Source organism: Copadichromis virginalis, linkage group LG15, assembly GCF_057382275.1.
Source record: "Copadichromis virginalis isolate Kocher_CV1m ecotype Utaka linkage group LG15, C_Virginalis_male_GT1.1, whole genome shotgun sequence".
Lineage (NCBI taxonomy): Eukaryota > Metazoa > Chordata > Actinopteri > Cichliformes > Cichlidae > Copadichromis > Copadichromis virginalis.
The window spans coordinates 34,139,604-34,163,428 of record NC_140632.1 but is presented as its reverse complement, the minus strand read 5'-3'; the positions used below and the strand labels follow the sequence as shown (position 1 = coordinate 34,163,428).

The 23,825-nt window shown below is 42.8% G+C and overlaps 2 protein-coding genes across 5 annotated transcripts; one reads left to right on the top strand and one right to left on the bottom strand.

Moving 5' to 3' along the window:
• Positions 1 to 1,009: 1,009 nt before the first annotated feature.
• Positions 1,010 to 15,113, top strand: LOC146692834 (regulator of nonsense transcripts 1). 4 transcript variants are annotated; one of them, XM_085433050.1, is made up of 24 exons: positions 1,010 to 1,401; positions 1,777 to 1,919; positions 2,579 to 2,668; positions 3,047 to 3,214; positions 4,649 to 4,829; positions 4,917 to 5,078; positions 5,526 to 5,619; positions 5,794 to 5,892; positions 6,064 to 6,172; positions 6,396 to 6,555; positions 6,813 to 6,931; positions 7,034 to 7,198; positions 7,314 to 7,428; positions 7,863 to 8,006; positions 8,263 to 8,476; positions 8,601 to 8,718; positions 8,924 to 9,080; positions 9,365 to 9,507; positions 9,728 to 9,902; positions 10,622 to 10,700; positions 10,782 to 10,946; positions 11,325 to 11,545; positions 12,165 to 12,287; positions 12,588 to 15,113. In XM_085433050.1, exons 1-23 carry the CDS (start codon positions 1,231 to 1,233, stop codon positions 12,282 to 12,284), a joined length of 3,312 nt encoding a protein of 1,103 aa, XP_085289176.1. In that variant the 5' UTR covers positions 1,010 to 1,230; the 3' UTR covers positions 12,285 to 12,287; positions 12,588 to 15,113. The 4 variants fall into 4 exon arrangements, with proteins under 4 accessions (XP_085289176.1, XP_085289178.1, XP_085289175.1 ...); XM_085433052.1 differs by lacking the exon at positions 5,526 to 5,619 and adding an exon at positions 5,409 to 5,493; XM_085433049.1 differs by having other exon boundaries at positions 5,409 to 5,619.
• A 6-nt stretch (positions 15,114 to 15,119) lies between these two features.
• ddx49 (DEAD (Asp-Glu-Ala-Asp) box polypeptide 49) lies at positions 15,120 to 21,809 on the bottom strand. The gene is made up of 13 exons (XM_085433053.1): positions 21,567 to 21,809; positions 21,260 to 21,383; positions 20,225 to 20,310; positions 19,731 to 19,852; positions 19,308 to 19,495; positions 18,713 to 18,853; positions 18,380 to 18,455; positions 18,004 to 18,080; positions 17,721 to 17,818; positions 17,558 to 17,632; positions 17,085 to 17,173; positions 16,829 to 16,900; positions 15,120 to 15,368 (listed from the first exon to the last, which is right to left on the bottom strand). The coding sequence occupies exons 1-13, from the start codon at positions 21,679 to 21,681 to the stop codon at positions 15,198 to 15,200; spliced, it is 1,434 nt and encodes a 477-aa protein (XP_085289179.1). The 5' UTR covers positions 21,682 to 21,809; the 3' UTR covers positions 15,120 to 15,197.
• Positions 21,810 to 23,825: the final 2,016 nt, after the last annotated feature.

The window sequence follows — 23,825 nt, the reverse complement described above, 5'->3', positions numbered from 1 at the left end:
TGATTGAAGAAGAAACAATGTATGATGGGAAGCTCCCTGCAGTCTAGGCCTTTTGCGGCATAACTAAGGGAAATTTCAGGGTTGCCTGATACAGCCCTAATTATAACCCTTTTAAAAAATCAGTTTTAAGCTTAATATTCAAAGTAGAGAGAGTGTCTGTCTCCTGAATCCAAACAGGGAGTTGATTCTATAGTGGAGGGGCCTGAAAGATGAAGGCTCTTCTTCCCATTCCACTTTTAGAAACTCTAGTAGAACCACAAATTCTCTATTTATGCGGTATGGTACTGTGAGATCTTTAAGACAAGTTAGGACCTGATTATTCAAGACCTATTACCTGTGGAAAAATCACCTGACATTCATCTTTATCCTATGTTAACTCTTTCTCACCTCTCTGTCCATTGCTTTGCATGGTTGACCCCAAGTATTTCAACTCACCCACCTCCTCATTGCATCTTGACCTTTCCACCTGCCTCTCTCATTCACAGGCATGGCTCACTCCTATTAACGTTCATTCCTCTTTGGTACATACCTTCATATCTTAGTGCTCTTGTAGACCTCTCATTTGATTGAATTCTTTAAAATACATTTTGGCATAGGAGCCATCTAAATGCTCACATTTAAGTTACTTAAGCAGACCCTGCCTTGGTTGATACTATTTTAAACAATTTTGCTGTTAACGTAATTACCTAAAACTCAATGATAAACTCGTGGGACCGAGTTTTTACTCGTTGCTATCCATACAAAACATACTAAAAACACGATTAGATTAATTTTTTTTTTTAACCAGATTTGGACACAAATTGGGAATCATGCAATTTGTATAAAAAAAATTAAAACAAAACCTACTGAAAAAACTGTCAAAAGAGCTAGGAGTATTATATGTATTAGTATTGCTATTTTTAATGGATTTCCTCACAGCGTTTCGTGACGTTGCTTTGAGACCCGGATATGGGATCAGAGTGAGAGCTCTTCCCTGTAGAGACCTGTCTGTGAGCTGAGCTCCAGCCTCCGGTGAACGTCACACGTTGGGGAAGTCCGTCACCGCGGCTGTTGGACCTGCTGCAGCTTTCGAGGTTCCGATCGGTTCCATTTTTTTTATTTAGGTTCAAACTGAGACTGATAACGTCGGGCTCTAAACCAATTGTCGATCAACGAAAACGCTTTGGATTTTAACTGTCTTTATACTAATCCCGGAAACCCGTCAGTAAAGCGAAAGTTGAGAGAGTCGAGATGAGCGTGGAGGCGTACGGGCCGAGCTCCCAGACCCTCACCTTCCTGGACACCGAGGAAGCGGAGTTGCTCGGAGCGGACACCCAGGGCTCGGAGTATGACTTCACCGACTTCACCCTTCCCAGTCAGACGCAAACTCAAGGGCAGACACAGAGCCAGCTGGACAGCCAGGTCTGAGGTTTTCAATTTCACAGGAAGGCACGAGAAAGCGCGCTTTACTGACGCTAGCTGTAGTTAGCTAGCTGACCCAGCGCTACCTGTTAGCCCGCTAAATTGGATAGCATTACTTAGCTCAGTGTTAGCTGGGTTGCAGCGTTAGCAAGCCCCCTAACTAAACTTCTGAAGTAACAGTAATTGTATTTTTATCTTTATTTTGAACTGTGTTAGGTAAACTAAACTCGTGAGCGTAACTGTAAAAATCATAGAGAAAATTCATGAGCGCTGACAACCTGTCAACTTATAATTTAGTGGCTCTCTCAGCGCTGTGTGCCTGGCTGCTAATCGTTAGCGGTGAGTTTGTTCAGTAAAGCAGGTGTTGTGCTGCAGGTAAATGGTCCCGATGAGGGTCTTCACAACGGTGGAGTGGATGATTCCGTGGCCAAAGCCAGCCAACTGTTGGCCGAGCTGAACTTTGAGGAGGATGAAGAGGACACGTACTACACCAAAGACCTGCCCTTGCACGCGTGCAGGTACGCTGGAAAAAATCGCACCGTGGCAGGATGTCAGCAGACTGTGCGTTACCGATGAACTGATTGCAGTACATTAGTTAGTGATCGTCATCTACATCACTAGTATGCTGTACAATTTTTAGCTACTCACAATGGTTGAATTGTAGTGCACTATCAGAGGTTTATAATTTTAGTGCTACGATACGATTCACGTGGCCCTGATGAAATGTCAACCAGCTTTAATACTTTTCACATTACTGCTTGAATCTCATTCCTGTTTACTTTCATAATCCTGTAAGAATACTAAACATTAAATTGACAGTGCAATTTAGGTAAAAGCTTTTAATAAGAATTGGCAGTTAAATATGCAATTTAAATGTATTTAACTCTCTTAAATTGGCTTTCTGGGAGTGTTTGTGTGCATTCTTGTTGAAACTTATGAAATACTGTACATGTTTTTGACACCTATTGAATATGAATTAGCTTCAAGAGTCCTGCATGTATGGCGGCAACATATTCCCATGACATTTCATATTTGTGTTTGAGGCATGTGAGCATGTAGCATTTGACAGGGTCCGTATAATATGCTGACTCCTTTGACATCCGATATCATGTGTGTACAGTTGGTCTTTTGCTCTTGTTGTGTTTGCTCTGAACACTGCTGTGGTTGTTCCTTACAGCTACTGTGGTATCCACGATCCAGCGTGTGTGGTGTACTGCAATACCAGCAAGAAGTGGTTCTGTAATGGGCGTGGCAATACATCCGGCAGGTGCGTCGTCAGCTTGTCTTTATTTAATTGCATGTAGGAATCGGAAAGTGAAACTACTAATAACCTGAAACGATAACAATGAAATTTTCACACACTTCTGCCAACACCAGCCATATTTTGACAGACAGGTCATGTGGCATGTGTGTAATGAGAGATCTGTGAGAAGTAGATGGCAACTCTTGTATTTGCATTGGTTGAACAGAGGGCGTGTTCAGGTTTATTTACTGTAGATGCTACCAAGCAGTGTAATAGGAATCGTATCCTATTCACAGCCTTTGTTCATAACTGTGAAGTGGGCCGTTTCCCACTTTTGCTCTCGGGCTCAGTGTCAGTTTTTTAATTTTCTGTTTGGTTTGACTTCCATTGTCTGCCTCGCAGCCATATTGTGAACCATTTGGTGAGAGCGAAATGCAAAGAAGTGACTCTGCATAAAGATGGGCCGCTGGGCGAAACCGTGCTGGAATGTTACAACTGCGGCTGTCGCAACGTCTTTCTCCTGGGCTTCATCCCAGCAAAGGCTGATTCTGTGGTGGTGCTACTCTGCAGGTATGTTGCTGGGGACTGTCCTGATTGAAGCAGGACAATATTCTACCTCTGTGAAGCTTGATCTGAATATTTACATTTGACTCTGGAAGTTTATGATAAAGTTCTTTTCTTCTCAGTTATTTAGGTTTCTCCCCCTTACTTTAGACTTTAGGACACTGGTAAAGAGGCCTTGAGATGCCTGAATAATGAGATAGACAGGAAAAAATGGCCAACAGATGAAGGTTCATGAACAAAATTGATGAACCTTTTTATTTTAATGTATTTTTGCTAAAGAGAGCTCTTCTTTTGCAAAATGGAATAATTTAGGGTAAATAATCTTGTCAGAAATTTATATGAAACACGTATTTAGAAATTTTTAATTGACCTGTGTATTGCAGCCCCCCCACATAGGCTCATATTTGTTTTCAGACATATTAAAGCAGCTCAAAAGAGACTCAGAACAGTCAAGAAGATGTTCTAGGTTTTTTATGGTTTTGTTTTTTTTCAAGTTAATAAAAAGAACTGGGCAGGCTTTGCATAAATGTTATGGTTTTATATTTTTTACCTTCAGTGGTCTGCTTAGACTGACTTAGCGACCGTGGCTCAGGGGGTTGGGAATCGCATCTGTAACCGGAAGGTCGCCGGTTCGATCCCAGGGCTCTCTGTCCTGGTCGTTGTGTCCCTGGGCAAGACACTTTACCCTACTTGCCTACTGGTGTTGGCCAGAGGGGCCGATGGCGCGATATGGCAGCTTCGCTTCTGTCAGTCTGCCCCAGGGCAGCTGTGGCTACAACCGTAGCTTGCCTCCACCAGTGTATGAATGTGAGAGTGAATGAATAGTGGTACTGTAAAGCGCTTTGGGTGCCTTGAAAAGCACTATATAAATCCAATCCATTATTATTATTAGGATTAATTGTTCATTGCTGTTTGTGAAGGAGGTTAATGGAACTTGCTGCTCTCGTGATACTTTCTCTTCATGGTGGAAGTGTGAGAAACTCTCTGCTTTTGCCCTCTGATCAACAGAGTTCAGCACAGACACAGAGCTGTGTGTGTACATACATTATGTACTATGGCAGATGAATAGAGCTACAACACTTCTGGACTGTTACTTTCTGTTTGTGCTGGAAGTGGGAAATAAAGTCCCCAGCGTGGATTTTTCTGTCACACAAACACCAATGTGTTCAGCGAAGACAGAGCCAGTGTTCTGACTATAGCACATAATATGCACTATCAATCAAAGTAGTGAACAGGCAGTCAGCTATAGAGTCTGCAGCTGTTGTCTCTGGACCGCCCTACTAATGTGCATTAAGCTTGAAATAGAGCTTGCGGCTCTGACAGTAAACATAACCCTCTGTATGGCCTCATGGACTTGCAGTAAGAAGTACTGTGATTTAACAGTAGTTCGATTAGTTTGAAACCTCCAATACTTGGCCTGAATTTTGTGCCTCCATTCAGGCAGCCCTGTGCCAGCCAAAGCAGCCTGAAGGACATCAACTGGGACAGCTCGCAGTGGCAGCCGCTGATCCAGGACCGATGCTTTCTGTCCTGGCTGGTGAAGATCCCATCAGAACAGGAGCAGCTTAGAGCCCGTCAGATCACGGCCCAGCAAATCAACAAGTTGGAGGAACTCTGGAAGGTACGATCCACTTGTATGCCTTTTGCTCTTTCAGGGCTTGTAAGAGTGTTGACTTTGTTTTTATTGTTTTTTGTGGTTTTCCTACAGGACAATCCCACTGCCACCTTGGAAGACCTGGAGAAACCTGGAGTAGATGAGGAGCCCCAGCATGTACTGCTGCGTTACGAGGATGCTTATCAATACCAAAATATATTTGGCCCTTTGGTCAAATTGGAAGCTGACTACGACAAGAAGCTTAAGGAGTCACAGGTACCTGAACATGGTTCCACACAGAGGTGCCTGGAATGTGGTTACTGGTGTTTTACTTCCAGAAATGTACATGGCTAAAGTTTTTAATCTTTAAAAAGCCTTTAATCATTTAATGATTTTAATGGTATGGTGAGGATTATTTTATTTTCATGCTGAAGCAGGATGTGATGATAGATTTTCCTGACTACAGATGCGATCTGAAATGTGTTTTTGTGGCATAAGGCACTTTTCTGATCAGGTGTTTTTACTTTATTTTCTGCAATATTGTCATAGCTGTGATATCTGTATTATTATTCCTGATGTTTTGATCATTTTTTCCTCCTTTTTCAGACTCAAGATAATATAACAGTTAGGTGGGATCTGGGGCTGAACAAAAAGCGGATTGCCTATTTCACTCTTCCTAAGACGGATTCAGGTGGTAATTCTCTAAACTTTCCTTCCTCCCAGTGGTTCTGTGGTACAGATGTAGCTCCCATCCTACTCCCCCCCCCTCAGGCCTTGCACGCAACCTCCCCCATCCCTGCATCTTTTGGTGGCATGTGTGCGTGTTTTGTTTTTGTTTTTTTGTTTTGTTTTTTTCTCCTCTTACCTCTGTTTTGTGTTGTGGGGTTAGATGAGGGCACGGTATTGTATCATGTGTTTTCATAAACTTAGCCCTGTCCTTAAATACTTCTGTATGCAAGTTTCTAACTTGTGTCCTTTCACTTGACCCCAGATATGCGGCTGATGCAAGGTGATGAGATTTGTCTGCGGTACAAGGGAGACCTGGCCCCGCTGTGGAAGGGCATCGGTCATGTCATCAAGGTCCCAGACAGTATCCTTTGCACAGCTGATATGATCTGTTTCTTAATGTTGCCTTCCAGCGTGGCCCTTTACGGCAGCAGTGACTGTCCTAACCGAGAAGTACAGACAGCAAAGCCCACACTCACCCACTAGAAGTATGTTACAGATAATGCTGGATTTCCTTAATAGCCCGTGTTTAAAGACTATGGAGATGAAATTGCCATTGAGTTGCGGAGCAGTGTTGGAGCACCTGTGGAAATCCCCCACAACTTCCAGGTGGACTTTGTGTGGAAGTCGACTTCCTTTGATAGGTAAGCTGTTTTATGCCAGAGCATTTAGCGACATGGCGTACCAAAAGGTCTTTTCTTCCTTTCCTTTCATTTCCACCTCATGTTTTCAGTAGATTCATTGTGTCTTATCTTTTCTTTTTTTTGATTTGACTACCAGTTGTAAAGATTTCAGCTTAATTTAAATGCATTTGGTAAGCTATTTTTGGCAGTAACGGCTGACTTAGTTGTTTATGTCCTGCTGCAGGATGCAAAGCGCCCTGAAGACGTTTGCGGTGGATGAGACCTCAGTGTCTGGCTACATTTACCACAAACTCCTGGGGCATGAAGTTGAGGATGTCACCATTAAGTGCCAGCTGCCAAAGCGCTTCACTGCCCCAGGCCTTCCTGACCTCAATCACTCACAGGTCAGACTTGGACATCGTAACTCATACGAGAAAACTTTTAGATGGCCATAATCTCAGTGTAGGACATAGTGTAATTTTAGTTGATTTATTTACTGTACATTAGTGCAACAAAGACATTCATCTTTGTAAATTAATTTAGAAAACTCAAAGAATAAGAAAAGATTTCTGTTATGATCGGCAAAAAGTGTTTTGTGTTTTTGGCAAACTGCGTTTGTTTTAAGTATCCAGTTGATTTATTTTGTTTCTTGCATGTTCAGGTGTATGCTGTGAAGACGGTGCTTCAGAGACCTCTTAGTCTGATCCAGGGGCCTCCTGGCACTGGGAAGACCGTCACCTCTGCCACGATTGTGTACCACTTGTCCCGACAGGGCAACGGGTGAGGCAAAAATTGAGTTAACCCTTTTATACTTGAAGCGTGTTATTATTCCAGTCGTGTAATTCTTGTTCCCTTTCTCTCTGTGGTGCATGTGTCCTGTAGACCAGTTTTGGTGTGTGCTCCCAGTAACATTGCTGTGGACCAGCTGACTGAGAAGATCGATAAGACTGGACTGAAGGTTGTCAGGCTGTGTGCCAAGAGCAGGGAGGCCATCGAGTCCCCTGTGTCTTTCCTTGCTTTACACAACCAGATCAGCAACATGGACAGGTCAGTAGCATGAGGGGAAATAGTCCTTCATTTTCCAGGTGTGACCATGTTATATCACAGATTTGGTGTTGTAATGTACTGGTGTAAATAATCTGATGTGTCTTTGTCTCCACAGTATGCCGGAGCTTCAGAAACTACAGCAGCTAAAAGATGAGACTGGCGAGCTGTCGTCTGCTGATGAGAAACGCTACAGGGCTCTGAAGCGCACTGCTGAGAGGGAGCTGCTCATGGTGAGGAGGTGTTGGTTTTCACTTTAAATGCGGCTGGAAGTCGGCGATTTCAGGCATTCTTGGTGCAACAAGTGATTTCAGTCAAATGTTGTTTGCCTCTGAGAATTATTCTGCAGAAGCAGTGGCCTAATTTATACATTTAATTTTTAACTACAAGTTGTGGTGCTGATCACTGAGGGCAGCAGCATTTAAACATCCACCACATTAGTTGTCCACATCCTTAGTTGCCTCTCCCTATTATAGACAGTTGCTGCTACACTACTGTGTAGCTAAATCCTGCAACTCCACTGGCCTCAGCCAGTCAGCACATGACAGTACAGGAGAAGAAAATATCCCATTTCAACTGGCTGTCTGTACCAGTCCATTAAGATGATTCAATAGCTTCTTCAACCTGAGATGCAGATAATGATCATAATTTCCTCTTTGTTGTCCAGAATGCTGACGTAATCTGCTGCACTTGTGTCGGAGCTGGAGACCCTCGTCTGGCCAAGATGCAGTTCCGTTCGATCCTGATCGATGAGAGCACCCAAGCCACTGAGCCCGAGTGTATGGTGCCCGTGGTGTTGGGAGCAAAGCAGGTACAAAACCCAAACAGCTGCATCAGTTCCCAGCTGCTGCTGTTTGCTTTGGTTTCTGTCGTTTTTTTGCATTAACAGTAAATGAAGAAATACTTTGGCACATGTCAACTAAAAATGTAAAGCTTTGTCATTTAAACTGTAGTAGCAGCTACTGTCAAGTATTAAAACTTTCAACAGTCTGAACATTAATATCTTGTCTTGTGTTGTTAAACTAACCAAAGCGTCACACTTATGTGGCTCTTCTTCCTCCACACAGCTTATTCTGGTGGGTGACCACTGCCAGTTGGGTCCTGTGGTGATGTGTAAGAAGGCGGCTAAAGCAGGTCTGTCGCAGTCCCTGTTTGAGCGCCTAGTGGTCCTGGGGATCCGGCCGATCCGCCTGCAGGTCCAGTACCGTATGCACCCGGCTCTCAGTGCCTTCCCCTCTAACATTTTCTACGAGGGATCCCTGCAGAATGGCGTCACTGCAGGTTTGTTACGATCCGGCAGTTCACTATCTGGTTTGATGAAGGAGCAAATTGATTTCCACACTGATTAGTAGAAGATCCACCAACTTATAACTTAACAATAATTAGACCGTCCTGTTCTCCTCAGCTGACCGCATCAAGAAGGGCTTTGATTTCCAGTGGCCACAACCAGACAAGCCCATGTTCTTTTACGTTACTCAAGGTCAGGAGGAGATTGCCAGCTCTGGAACCTCGTACCTTAACAGGTAAGTTCTCACATTTTGTTTGTTACTTGGTGGCATTTCACTTCAATCCTACTTAAATTTGCTGACGTAATTTGTTTTGGCCCCTGGTTTAAAGCAACTGTGGACGTGATTGCTTTTTTTTTTTTTTTTTTTTTTTTTGCATCAGTTTGCCATAGTTAACTTTAAATGATTGTCCCAATATTGATACGATTGACTGTTTTTTCAGGACTGAAGCTGCCAACGTGGAGAAAATCACCACCAGGCTGCTGAAGGCGGGAGCCAAACCCGATCAGATCGGCATCATCACCCCGTACGAGGGTCAGCGCTCCTACCTGGTCCAATACATGCAGTTCAGCGGCTCCCTGCACACCAAACTCTATCAGGTATCACTTATAACACAAATGCAAAAATACCCTTTTCCAGCAAACACTTTATAGTTACACACATTAGGAGATATACCAGGACAACATCAACATGGAGCAGTTAGGAGTAGGACGTCCCGTCTCCTCCACAGAGGAGATGGACAAAAAAGAAAGTGAACAACTGGAGAGCCAGAGTTGAGAGTAGACCAACATGAAGTTATTGTTTAAAGTTTAGCACACGACCACTCAGATTTGGTCCTCTGTTTTTACAATGCAATTTCACCTTTTATCGTGATTCATTATAGCAAGTGGAAATTGCCAGCGTGGACGCCTTTCAGGGCAGAGAGAAGGACTTCATCATCCTGTCTTGTGTTCGAGCCAACGAGCACCAGGGAATTGGCTTCCTGAACGACCCTCGCCGTCTCAACGTGGCGCTGACCAGGGCCAAGTAAGAACTGTTAAAATAATCACAGTGGACAGATGAAGCACGGCTCAATCGATCGTGCGTTTCTGATTTGAATGACTCATGTGTCAAATTTAGCTTCATTTTAACGACCAGGCTATATGAACACACACTAGATTGACTCTGTTCTGCGCACACAACATTTCACACTGTGTGATTTGTGTAAGCTGCAACCTACCCCTCATCAGTTGTCTTATGTCTGAAGGTATGGTGTCATCATTGTGGGCAACCCCAAGGCGCTCTCCAAGCAGCCACTGTGGAACAACCTGCTGAACAACTACAAGGAGCAAAAGGTCCTCGTGGAGGGGCCCCTAAACAACCTGAGGGAGAGCCTCATGCAGTTCAGCAAGCCCCGCAAACTGGTCAACACCATCAACCCTGTGAGTAGGACGCGTCATACATTTTTTTTTTTTTTTTTTAATTTTTTAAATGATGTATGAATCCAAACTAATACTGGGAATTGGCACCTGAGTAACAGTGGAAGTTGAGTTAAAAAGTAGTTTAGGATCGTGATACCTTTCCATTACTACCTGCTTGGATTGACTTGATTCCATTACAACCTAATGTGCATGGTCGTCGTCACAGCAACGCGGCCAAGCGTCCTGTGACGTAAATTAGTATCCAACAAGATGTGTTTTTGTGAACAAGATGCTCGTGACTCATTGAGTGACGCCATTGACCTGCTAATCGGTGGCATGCACAGTTTGACATCCTCACATTTTAGTACCTGGTATCAGGTGGCGAATCGATCAGAGTAGGTACTAATGGAAAAGGGGCTCAACCTTTTGGTCACAAGGTGTTTTTGTGTCTTTGCTGTCTATTTGTTTTTAAATGTGTCTTGTTCCTCTTCTGATGAGGAGTGTTGTGCTTAGCAAGTTGAGGAGAGTCTGATTAAAGGTGTCAACATTCACACCTGCTTTGACACGAGGGGGTCTCCCAAAACTTGTGCCATGAATGTAAAGGCTGCATGCATCCAGTCAGCTGTCACAGGAAGTAAACTGAAGGCAGCAGTGGTTTTGTTGTTGTTGTTGTTGTTGTTTTTTAAGCTGGTTAGTGCAAATCAGTCCAATCTGTTCTAAACATCACCGGTGTTTTCCAGGGAGGACGTTTTATGAGCACTGCAATGTACGATGCCCGTGAGGCTCTCATCCCTGGTTCTGCATACGACCGGAGCAATGGTAATATGTCAGCTTTTTTTTTTTTTTTTTTTTTTTAAATCATGCATGTCATGTCTTATCGATACTGATGATCTCTTTCAGGTGGACGTCCATCTAATATGTACTTCCAAACACATGACCAGATTGGGATGATTGGTGCAGGCCCAGGTCCCATGGCTGCTATGAATATTCCTATACCCTTCAACTTGGTGATGCCACCAATGGCTCCACCTAGCTATCTAGGTCAGCCCAATGGCCCTGCTGCAGGTACGATAACAGCAAAAGGAGAAGTGAGGAAAGTTTGTTTTTCATTGAAACTGCAAATCTAAACCTAAGAAGGAGAAAAAAAAAAAAGGGGGAGAGGGAAAGTTGATAGACCTCCTCCAGCATTGCTCGGACTAGTCCCACCTCAGACTACCTTAATAACGGCACGCAGACGGGTTATTCTGGATGTGTGTTGTTTTTTTTGTTTGTTTTTTAATGTTCAGTGATTCCAAAAAATTGCTGCTCACTGAGGGCATAATTCAAAGTCCTTCAATGATATTTGATAACTGTCACTTCTCATGCCTTATACCTACCCAGCATAATGACTTGACAGGTTGTGATTTTATTTATTTATTTTTTCCTTCCTCCCCCTCCTTAAAGGGCGTGGAGCAATGAAAGGTAAGCCTGGGCGTGGTGGGCGGCAGAGGGTCCGTGGTTCAGCACACCAGGGTGCCTGTCAGGGTAATGGACCCAACAGTCAGGCCAGCCAGGATGGAGCCTCCCAATCCTTCTCCCAGGGGCCACTGACACAAGGCTACATCTCCATGAGCCAGCCCTCACAGATGAGCCAGCCTGGCCTCTCCCAGCCGGAGCTCTCCCAGGTAACGCGTCACTGTTGCTTAAAGAAAGGAGATGCAGCAGAGAGTAACGCTAATTTAATGACAACCAAGTTTAACTGCTGCCATAAATATCATCAGTGTTGCTGTTTCATTAATAATCTCTTGGGTTGTGATCATGCATTAATCCTCTGAGAAATTTTTGTTTTGAAATTAACCTGGAATGAGTTGCTACATATCTTTTAAAATCATTATAAATACCAGTCTCCTATCTAGACCAGAGAAACTGTATTCTAATCCAGATTCATTCAATTTAAATAAATAAATAAATAAATAAAAGCATTACTAAGATTGAATTAGAAAAGGTTAAAGAAAAAGTTTCCTGTCTAAACACTTTGCAGTGTTTTCCACCTCAGGAACTACCAGGCGCTTTTTGATTCGCCATTGTGTGTTCTCACTTTGCAAAAGTTCTGCAGCAGTTCATTCAGGGCTGTTTTCAGGGGAGATAAAACTGCTTGCTCAGGGGCAGGTACGTCTGAGTGTCCCTTGAAAACGTCTGGATGACTCTCAACACTTATCGGTTAAACTCTGAAGGCGTCGGTGGACAAGCTTGAACAATCTTGGATGGAAAAACAACTGATTTGTGTACCGTTATGTCCTCCAGGACAGCTACCTGGGTGACGAGTTCAAGTCCCAAATCGACGTGGCTTTGTCCCAGGACTCGACCTACCAGGGTGAACGTGCGTACCAGCATGGCGGCGTGACTGGACTGTCGCAGTACTGAAGTGTAAGTACATGAACTATGTCTTTAGCTGCAGTGTAGTGTCAAAGTATTCAGAGGAAAGCTGATCTCATGACTGATTGCCACAAGCTTCAGGTGTCTCACTGATCTTGGCTAACTTACAATATATTTTAAGTCCAGTTTCACATAAAACTTTGTGAAAGTGCCTGAAACCTCAGGAATCATCCACTGGAAATGTTATATAATAATTGACTTGTGGATGAGCTAAAATCACATCAGGCATATAAAACATGTTATGCAAAAGCTCTAACCAGCTCAACTTTTCTCATCCGTGTTGTCTTGCAGGTTACCCAAAGAAGGGAGCTAGGCTTGAGCTGAGCTTAGTTCATCAGCTTTTTAATCTGGGAAATAATAAAAACATAAAATGGATACCTGTTTTCCTCTGCTACAACCGAAGCACCACCAAGTGAAAGCGACGGGATAGCGAAACCAAACCAATGACCAGCGAGAGAAACAAAGAGGGTAGAAGAAGAGAGCACGAACAGACAGGCAGGGAGATGGCATAAGAGGCCGAGTGAACAAGTGAGAGGCAGGAACCAATGCCCGTGAAGGAGAGAGGTCGAAAAGATGGCGGCTTGTGGTCGGGCTGCTGAGGGAAACACGAGAGGTCCAAACGGTCTCTCATGGGAATCCAAATGAGGTTGAGCTCCAAATAAAATAATCTTCCCAACACCTTCCCATCCACAGCGTCTGAGAAAAGTTTATACGCTCGTCTTCAGGTGAAGATCGTAGATTTTCAGCAGAATTTGAAGAAACCTGGTTTCACGACCTGGTTGCCGTTCTGCTTCCCCATGCTTAAAAGCTGGTTGACTATCAACCTGTGCAGTGCCCTGGACTGTTTTTAAAATTAGGTTTGACATGGGAGAAGCGTGCTACCTACTGTCTTCTACTGGACCCTCCAAACCTCAGCAGCCTCTAAAGAAAGCGGCAGTCGACGGACCCTCTCAGAGGGGAACGACAAACTCTGTTTCTGTGTCTGAGTCTGATATTGAAAGGCCTTTCATTTGCCTTGAGAACCACTGGCTCGTTCACAAGGTCTGCAGTGGGGTGGTTTCGACCACCCGTCAGTGGTGGAGGGGCATGGGGATTTCAGACTTTTTTTTTTCTCCTTCGTTTTCAAGACATGAGACGCGAATCCCGACGATGTCGCGATCATCATGGGACAGTTTACCTTTCTTACCACAGAGCACAAAATTGCAAAAATGTCATTGAAACTATCAAACGTGACCAGCATTGAATATTCAGCTCGGCGTCATTTGAGGTTTCAGCAAAGGCTTTTTTTTTTTTCCCCCTCTTATTTTAATCTTTCAGACGACGGCGTCTTTGACGTCCCGCTGTCTTTTTAAAACACCCTGTGTACGCTTACATTGGCAAATGCTTGAATGCTTTTGCTCTGAGTGATTTCCTCAGGGGATTGTGGACTGTCCACACTCATCACGTGAATCCCTGCTTAAGGTAAGAGAAACTAAACGGGGACATTTAGATGAGGCTAACAGGCAGTCGTGGCGATCAATCAACCGCAAGAAAGTAGAAGAAAAGGAAGGTGGCTGAGGCAGAGAAGGAAACATGTTAAAGTCAAAGTTTTAGGGGAAAGAGTGGACTTTTTCATACCAGATGCCACTGTGTTTTCCACCTTAATGAAGCCATATTAAAGGTCACGTTGACCACCCAAATACAACGAAAGCTAATCAGGTTGAAAAGAAGTGTTTGAAATTCAGAAATGAACTTGACCCGAAAGACTTTTGGTTCCTGTGGATTCAAATTGTTCTGTTATTAACCCCCAGTCACTCACAGCAGAAAATGCCACCCAGTACTGATCGGGCGGTGGCAGAGAGATGAAATAAACAGCGAATGAGACCAGAATCAGTGCCTATAACCGCTCACCCTCAGATAAACAGCCGCAGCACAAGCATGAATGTAGTTCCAGTCAAACGACCAGCATTTCCAACAAACTTTCTGACACCAGAGGGCTTAAGAAACCCACAGAAAAGGACTTGTTTTATTTATATATTTTTATTGTTTGAATAAAATGCGAGTGAGTCTAGCAGCTGGGCTGATTGAGGGGCAGGGGATACAAAAGCCACCTTCCTTCTCTGTGAGGTAAAAATGGAGGTTGTTAGATTTTATTTTCCCCTTCTGTGGCTGTTTGATTTGTGCTGAGCAGTTCCTCCTGAGTTGATCCACTTTGCTTTCGTCAGACATTTTGCTGCCGTGTGCATCGTTTCGTTGTGTAGTTTTACTGAAATATGGGATATATCTATTTTTTTCGTAGCAACTTGCTGAGTACAGGAATGAGCGGGACGCCGTTTCCTTTCTTTTTTTTGTATCTTCTCTTCAAACTGTCCGAAGGATTGTAGTTTTGTAACTTCTTCCAGGAATGACACTTTCTGAACACAGCAAGAATGTACTGCACCGTTGTTTCTCACCTGCTTCTTATTTCTGCACACACGTGACAATCATGTTGCGCTTTACATTGTTATGTTTGAGTTAGAAATAGTTGACATTTTAGCATATCAACTTGTTCCGGTGAATCCTAATGTGTTAGAGCTTTAAAAAAATGTTGCCGTAATATTTTTTTCCTCCCATCTTCTGAGCTCCAGTCAATTCCAACATGTGCAGCAATCATTGAAGATGTGATTCTGTTCCACACATAGCGTTCATTCACCACGTCATTAGGCCGAGATTTAATTCATGAAATAAAGTCTCAATGTGATGTAAATACATATTTGAAACAGTCTTATTTGCAGTGACGTTTCATCACAAGATGCTGATTCTCTTGTTAAACTGAATCAATAAACGCTGTCAACTTCAGTTGTTTCTGTGGCTTGAATTTTATTTGCAGGTACAAATATTACAGGTTATTATACAGTGTGCAGTATATACATGAGGCGGTTTTCATGCAGTTGCCTGCGCCGCCTCTTTCTTTTTCGTCTGTCTTCTCTTCATCAGTTTCTTTTTTAGCTGTTTCTGTTTCTGAATGCTCTCCTGGATTTTCTGTTTGAACTTCTTCTTCTGGCTCCTGATCTTCTCCAGCTCAGCTTTCCTTTTGGCCTCCAGCTCTGGATCCTGAAATGGCAGGAAATGACTTCTTGAATACCAGAATGCCAAACTCACCGTAGGGCAGGTACCAGGTATTTTAGGCACTCTATTTAAAACACGGTGAATAGAGAGGTGCCTGCTGCTATCATGTGTGTCCATATTCATTACACCTGTGCAGCCAAAACATCACACTGCTACTAAAGGCTTGTTTCACACAGGCTAGTTATGCACATGGTCGTAATAACACGTACTGGTTATTCCATCAGTTCTCCGCTGCAGAAGGGCGCTGGACACTTATGATGGATTTTCTCTTGTAGAGAATCCATACTAAAAGTAGACATGGCCACAAAAAGCTACTGCCTGTGAGTGTGAGCAGCATAACCTTTGACCCTCAGCGACCACAGCTGTGTTGTAGTCGCTGGCTTGACAAGATACAGAACCCCAATCAGAGATGACAGAGTGGTTATTAAATGTTCTCTGCTTCATGCTCTGTGTGGGCTCTCATTACTGTTACATTACGTTGTCATCACAACGGTGATGAAAGAACAAAAAAAAAATGTAACAGTTAAATGCAACACTGCTGCAAGGCAGACTCGTCAAATAAAAACATTTCAACTTGATTTAATTTACTTGAATCCTGCGCTTCACTTCTTTATGTCAGGTGAACATCAGAGCTCCGAAACTTTAAACTGGATGTATTTAGTCACAGGTTACTTTCCGACAGCCTCGCAGCAAAATATTGTGTGCTGTGACAAATGCCATCGTCAATTTTGCTCCAGCAGCTGCAATTACAGCACTATAAAAGACTTACACACAGTTTGCACTGGTGGAACTTTATAGCTAGCTCTAATTTTAGTTGCATATATTATTCCTTCATAATCTATATCACACAGTATCCTGTAAATAAATGAAAAATAATAATTAAAAAAAAAATCCAGCTCATTTTAAACTAAAACTTGGCTAAAACATCGTGCACAGGTGATGTATTCAGCATAAGTTACCATGGCGATTTAGCCCGGTAAAAAGAGCTCACCGAGTCATTAATCTTGCTTTGCCGTTCACCCTTCAGGAGTAGGTGATGTCATCAGGAGACGGTCAAATACTGGATAACATTTAATTTGTCTCGTATTCATAGTTTTGGCGAGTTGATGTGTAACGCTGCTGTTCTGAATGTTTATGATCTTCAATCAACCTTAAATGTGAAGTAAAAGGCATCAAGCATGACTCATAAAAATTTCAGAGTTTATAAGAAGCTGTTTATTTTTTTACAGACCTTTCATAGACTCTAGTCTAGTTTTACTATTTATATTTATATCAAACTATTAAAATTATTTTGTCACTTCTGCCTAAGTAGCAGTCACCCCGAGATCTGGAAAATAACGCCTCACTGTTGTTCAGACGTTCAACTCGACTTAAAAATATAATAATGATGCTTCTAATCAAAAACAGAATAATGTTTAAATAGTTCACTAAGAGGCTGCACTCACCTTCCCCTCCAGGATCAGCTGTTTCCTCTTGTTGATCTCTTTTTTCTCATCAAAGTCTGTTGACTCGAGTTTCTGCAACATGGAGTTTACAGTGAAAACACTTAACTGGTGAGGCAGGTTCAAAACAGGCATCCCTGACTAACGGGACAATTTTCAGACTGTCAGTCATCGTGTGAAACAACAGCGATGTTCCACTTTAACTGGATTCAGCACAGTGAAAAGCAAGAGGTGAGCATAAGTGATAAAACATCCGTACTATCTCACACTCCCGCCGGGTCACGTTGACCTGGGTGAGGATCTTCAGGACTTCCTTCTCCTCCACAGGATATTCCTTCAGCTTGGTTTCTGTAAGAAGACGAGAGGCCAGTGTTTAAACACACACAAACACACACACACACACACACACACACACACACACACACACACACACACACACACACACACACACACACACACACACACACACACACACACACACACACTCTTTGTGATATTTACAAGATGGTGATGAGCTGTAGATCTCAAAAAGCAAAAATCATTATCTAATCTCTTTTGCAATCAGAAATTGTGCAAACATCCAAGTTTAAGATAAAATACAATCTCTAAAAGTCAAAAGTTTTACATGTTTTACTTATTAATGTTACCGATGGACTACAATCTATCCTGAGGTGCAGCTTTCCTACCAGCTTTATTCACAGGTCTTTAAACTGAGCCCTAGATGCGACTTACGAATCTGTTCTTCGATGGAGTGAATCAGGTGGATGTCGTACTGCGTGACCAGCGTGATGGACACTCCGTTCCTCCCTGCAGGAGGAAAACATCACAGTGTATGAGTGGTGTTTATGTCGCGAGGAAGACGATTTCAGAAGAAAAAAAGAACCAGAAACAAAACCTGCTCTGGCTGTTCGCCCGACTCTGTGGATGTAGATCTTGGGAAGGCCGGGGGTGTTGTGATTAATGACGACCTGGACAGTTGGGATATCCAAACCCCTGTGGGTGGGAAGTAACAGGAAAACACATGTTTCTGCATTGAAATGCTTTGTGGTGTCTCCATTGAGGAGTGACAGAAGCCTTAAACAGGCTCACACTACATAATGTTTGTGTCAGATTTGTTGATTAGAGTCATAAAAATGTGGCCTTTTCATTTCTTTCCAATGCTCTGCGTGCATTCTCACCTGGCAGCTACATCAGTCGCTATCAGGATTTTGTAGACGCTGGCTTTGAACTTGGCGAGGTTTGCAAATCGTTGTTTCTGAAGAACAAAAAGCACAGTCTGTTATTCTGCGGGTTCATTTATCTGCTATAAAAAGCTTTTCAACAGACTCTTTGTCCCTTTAATGACACAAATATAATTCCCAGATATTTGTAGAGGACCTCTGAGGAATTGTGAAATCTCCAACACAGAAAGCAAAGTCAAATGCTTTGTAGGTGCAAAGTTAATTGACTGCACCTCACTCAGCTGTCATTGCAAAGAAGCTGCCCTTAAAATGTCTCAGCAGGCCCCCTGCTGATGTCAGTTTGTGCCCTTGCTGCTGTTCACACAAGCCTCACCTGTTTCATCATGGAGTGCAGAGAGATGGTTGGAAAGTTAAACTCCCGCAGCATCATGGTGAGGATCTGACAGCTCCTGAATTGGTCAAGAAAATGTATTCAGTGCGACGTGAGCATAACCACAGCTACAAAAAGGCGAGAACACTCAAAGACCTGCACGCAGAAGTTTTACATCATTCATATGATCGTTTTTTTCCTCTTCTAAATCAAATATATGTTATAACATGTGGAAAATTAATGATCACAGTCCAGACTGTGCTTCATAAAACAGCACCGCCTTGCTTTAATCTGTAAATGTGCACACAGGATGCTGAACCCCTCGTGGCTTCTTACTTGCACGTGTTGGTAAAAATGATGATGGACCAATCATCATGCTCATCGGTGAATGTCTGGATCAGATGAACCAGGTAGGCGTCCTTCACCTTCTCTGGAGTGAGGATGTATCTCTGGTCCAGCTCCTCTACCGTTCGTGTTCTGACAACATCAATAACAAAAGATAAATCACTGACCACTGATTAGATTTGATATTTCAAAAATATAACAGACAGCATCGCTGAAGGTGACGGGGCTTCAGAAACATCAGGTGATGAAACAACTGAACACTGTGGAGCCTCTGTGACACAGCGCTCATGCACAGTTAGATTCTATTACCTTTTTCTGCCCACCGAGATCAGAAAACAGATTTAACCTCACCAGGAGGAGAAAACATGTAAAGCTGAACAGAGAACATAAAGCTCAGCTGCTGAGCTGCTGTTTTATTCTGTACACACTTTCACATTTTACATCGTTTCTTTTAGTTTTCTGTGAACGTATCCGGTGAAAATCTGCACACGCCGTTTCCCAATCTGAACCCTGCTAACAGTTTTATTCGATTTCTCACTGGACCATGAATAACCTGCAAATCGCGAGACAGATGCAGGTCACTCACTCCGATTTGCTCTCCCAGAAGAACGGTTCGTTCATGGCGATGCTCTTCAGCTCCTGCAGGGTGTCGGTCAATGTGGCGCTGAACAGCATCGTCTGACGCTTGGCCGGCAGGATCTCCAGGATCACCTCCAGGTCTTTGGTGAAGTCGGTACAGCCCTGCTCCAGCAGCCGGTCTGCTTCATCCAAAATCTGCCACAGACAAAAAGGAGACACACAAACAGTCACTAAAACCAGGAGATATTATATCCAATTACATCACAGTTACTGAACATCTAACTGTGGCTCCACAAGGTGGAAAAATACTAAACAGTGTGCACACTGGTGAAAGATTACAACTTGTACGTGACATAAGTACTTCATATAAACAGAAGTTTATGTAATAACAATAATCTTATCATTGGATCTGGAGTTTCGGTGAACTCACCAAGAACTGGATCCTCTTCATGCTGAAGGTGTTGGAGCTGCGGATGTGATCGGCTAGTCGGCCTGGCGTTGCTACGACTACATGTGGTTGGTTGGACAGCTCCAGGGCCTGGGTCACCATGTCTGCCCACAACACAGCAGAGTCAGCACAGAGCACGAGTATCAGACAAAAGCAAACCAAGTTCATGGAAAATGGCAACACTGTTTGGTTCCTGCAGCTGAGCATCATCACATTTTGAGCAGGACTCCCACCTTTAACGGTGAACTGTGAATTCTGCACAGGTGGAATAAATTCACTCAAAGCACAACAGAAACAGGTAAATCTGGCACATTTTTACACTCTGATTAAAGGTCAGCTGCTCAATTATTTGCTTCAAAAATACTGATGAGAGATTTCAGGGAGAAAGAATCTCTGATGTTTATTCTTTTCTTTTTTTTGTTGTTGCAAAAAACAAAAAAACAAAAACCTCAACCCAGAAATAAGAAAGTAGTTACCCATTCCACCGACGATGATGCATTCTTTCAGACCCAAAGGTTTCCCCAGGACTCGGAACTGCTCTGCAATCTGATAGGCCAGCTCCCTGTAAAAATGTGTGTAAAAATCTTGAACGACCCCTCATTTCTTTATATTTTGTTTCCAAGGATCAGACTTTCTCGTATTTCTTTTTTTTTTTTAAGTGGTCTTAAACAATAGTTCTTTGGGCTTTCTGAAGGTCTTTCAGAGTTACTCATTGGCCTGCTTTTCACTCATTTTCACTCTAGTCCTTGTAACTGATCATTTTCAGATGAATGTTTTTGGTTTGTTAAGCCAACACTGACCTATGACTCATTCAAGGATAAAGGAGACACTTAGCTCAAAGGATGAACCAGTATTAGAATAACACGCTCCAAAGTAACGTGTTAATGCAATAACATTAGATTTTTCAGTAACTTAGTAACTCTAATAAATTCAGTAATCATATTGCAGTTATAATTACTACAGAGTAACTTGCCTGTGAGAAAAAAAGCAGTTTACCAAATTACTTTCTCTGACGTGCAACTAAGCAAAGTACTGCATTACTTTTAAGAGAAGCAAAGAGCAACGTGTACTGCTTTTTTAAAACTACGAGCCCAACACTACACACAACAGGCTGATCAACGAAGCAATTTTAAACCGAATCTTTAAGCACTTTGTTACCAGCTGCCTGTAATTAAAAACACATTTTTTCCCATTTCTTTAGTTAAATCTGTGAAAATGAAGATAACACAGCACAAAATAGTATTTATGCACCAACCCAGTGATTCTCAATTATCACCATGAATCTTGAATGTACATCGAGGTTATTATAATGTATAATAAAACTAGATATGAAAGAAGTTAGTTACCTAAATTTAGCTAGACTTTTGGAAAAATGTAAACTAATTAAAATGACTTTGTGAACTTGAAAACGAACTAAAATAAAATACAAACATGGTAAAAAACATTATTACAGCTTGTCTGATGAGGCATTACTGAGACTCTGGATGCTCACATCTGTCCCCTGCACTGACCTGGTAGGAGTGAGCACCAGGCAGAAGATGCCGTACGGGTCCTCTGAGAGTTTCTGCAGCACTGGCAACACGAACGCTGCTGTTTTCCCACTGCCGGTCTTGGCACAGCCCATACAATCCCGACCTGTGGAAAGAAACACCTCAATAGTGATGGAGCAAATGTAGAGCTGCCGAGGAAGTCCACCTCCGCTGTGTAAATAACAGAGAAAGTCTTCCAGACATCCTCAACACCAGCTTAACAGTTACTCAGAGATCCTCCGGCAGGTATTACAAGCATATATGTGACAGTATCCCCGCCCCGTCTTACCTTGGAGGATAGCTGGCATGCAGTTTTCCTGGACTGGAGTGGGTTTGTTGATTCCCAGCTGTTTACACTGTTTAACCAGCCAGTCTGACAGACCGAGGGAGGAAAAGTCGCCCATTTCTGATTTACCTCGTCCTCTGAAGCTCGGTGAGATCAGCTGTGGACGCGTTTTGATAAAAGAATCGCTAAAATACTCTTATTTCAGTAAACACTAACACATCCTCGTGTATCAGGTCCGCGGGCGCTTTCTGATTACGTAACAAGAATGCGTCTTCTTCACTGGAGGAAAGTGCGCGTTGCTGCCATCTCCTGGTCGGTGTAGCGAACGACACTGAAAGCAGAGAGTGGAGCAAAAAAAAAAAAAAAGTTGATAGATCGGTTAATTTATTTCTGTCCCCACAGAAATCCAATCTCATCTATTCTGGAACGATGCTAAAGCTGACCCTTCATATATGAGCTGTTTCTCTGTGACATGCGCATCATTCAGCGTTTTTAACGCATTAAAATTAAAGCAGGAACATGCAGAGCGTTCTTATGTGCCTAAATAATGATGTAATGTAATGAAACTATATATGAGACCTTGGCCCCCCTTTGTAAGACTCAGTTTAATTAAACGTTGCATATTCACAAAGAAATATGCACACGTAGTGGAGCTTGACGCTTTGCCAGGTTTCGAGTTCTTTGTGTCCAGCACTACAGATTTGTATTGACCTCTGAACCTGCCAGAGCCTCAGTATTTTCATTGTAGAGCTGGGCTGTCTCTACTTTGTCTTTGCAGCGCACATTTAAAGGAAATATTGAATAAAATGTGCCTATCTGTAAATCCCCAATCTTTACAGTAATATATATATTTACCCGGATTTCTAAGATTTTGTTTTTATTGTGAAACACAAGCCTTCAGGGTTCTGAGAGATCACCTGTCGTAAAGTTCTCGCCATTCACGTCACAATGATGAAGTGAGACAAAGTTTCAGATCGATAAAAACCTGTTATTTTCTCTATGTGGCAGATTGTGTCAGACTGATCGCTTCGTGGTGTATTGTCACGTGTGATTAATGGCCAGCAAGATGAAGGGAATCTTTCACAGGCATCATAAAAATACACTTTCTCTGGTCAGAACTTGTTAAATTTCACATCAGTCAGAAAATGTTTTTTATTATCAGAAGGTGGTCCGTGTGGGTTTTAGAGGCTTTGCAGTCAGCCACGTATCCTGATCTGCTTGGGCATAAACCTTGAACTTAAACCTTGACCTTTTCCTGGCTCTCTGTGCTTCTGCGCTGCGCAGAACTGCAAGATTTGATTCTCTGCATAGATTTATTTGTTAATGTCTTGCAGATGATCATGCGAGTATTTTCTTCACCTGCCACTGTGGGCTTGCGAAGGACAGTGTGAGTTAATTCAGTTACTGCTTGACTAGAGAGGCAGAAGAAGCTTCACCAAGAAAAACCCATCTGTGTCTGTACACCGGGCTGCCAGAGGTGATTAATGCCCTGTGTGTTAAAGGCAAAGGCCTGAAGGTTTAGCTCCATCCTGTCCAGACCGTCCAGCTGTGCTGCAAACTGCCTTGGACCGAGTGAAAAGTGTCTCTCTAAATTAAAAGGAAAATTGCTTGAATGCAAAGGCGAGGATCCGATGTTCCCTGCTGCCTCCCTGCAGCACAGAGGCGCAGTCAGCTGCATCGCTGTAACAGCCCACTGAGCAACATGATTAGCGCTCCCATTGCTCTTCCACCACACTTGAGGCTCCAGTCTCCCATGTTCAGCCTATATTCATGCAGATAAATCAGTGGAGACTCTTTCTAAGCACACAGAAATATTTCCAGCACTTTTAGGGGGAAATATAGAACTTTAACAAGAAAGCAAAATGGTGCAAACAAGTTTTGCTTTTCCAAAAAGAAACCGACTGTGTAGCACTTAACCGACCTGTCTATATCCCAGATCGGCGATGCACTGAAAGCATTTGGCAAATTATGAAATGGAAAAATACAACAAAGGAGGGCGTGAATAGACTTAGTCTCAGGAGATCCAATATGGCTATAAAAACTACAGCAATTGCTCTCAGTTTTCAGAGGCTTAATGCCTGCATCTGAGTTTAAAAAACAAAACAAAAAAGCTCTAATCTAATCTGGCATATATTTGTACATTTCTATACTGATTTGAAATAATTGGGATTACCATATAGCTCTTTATAAACATCTCCATACTCACCATAATCTGGTTTGACATGAGATTAACACATCAAGTGCAGCAGTGCGCATCATGAC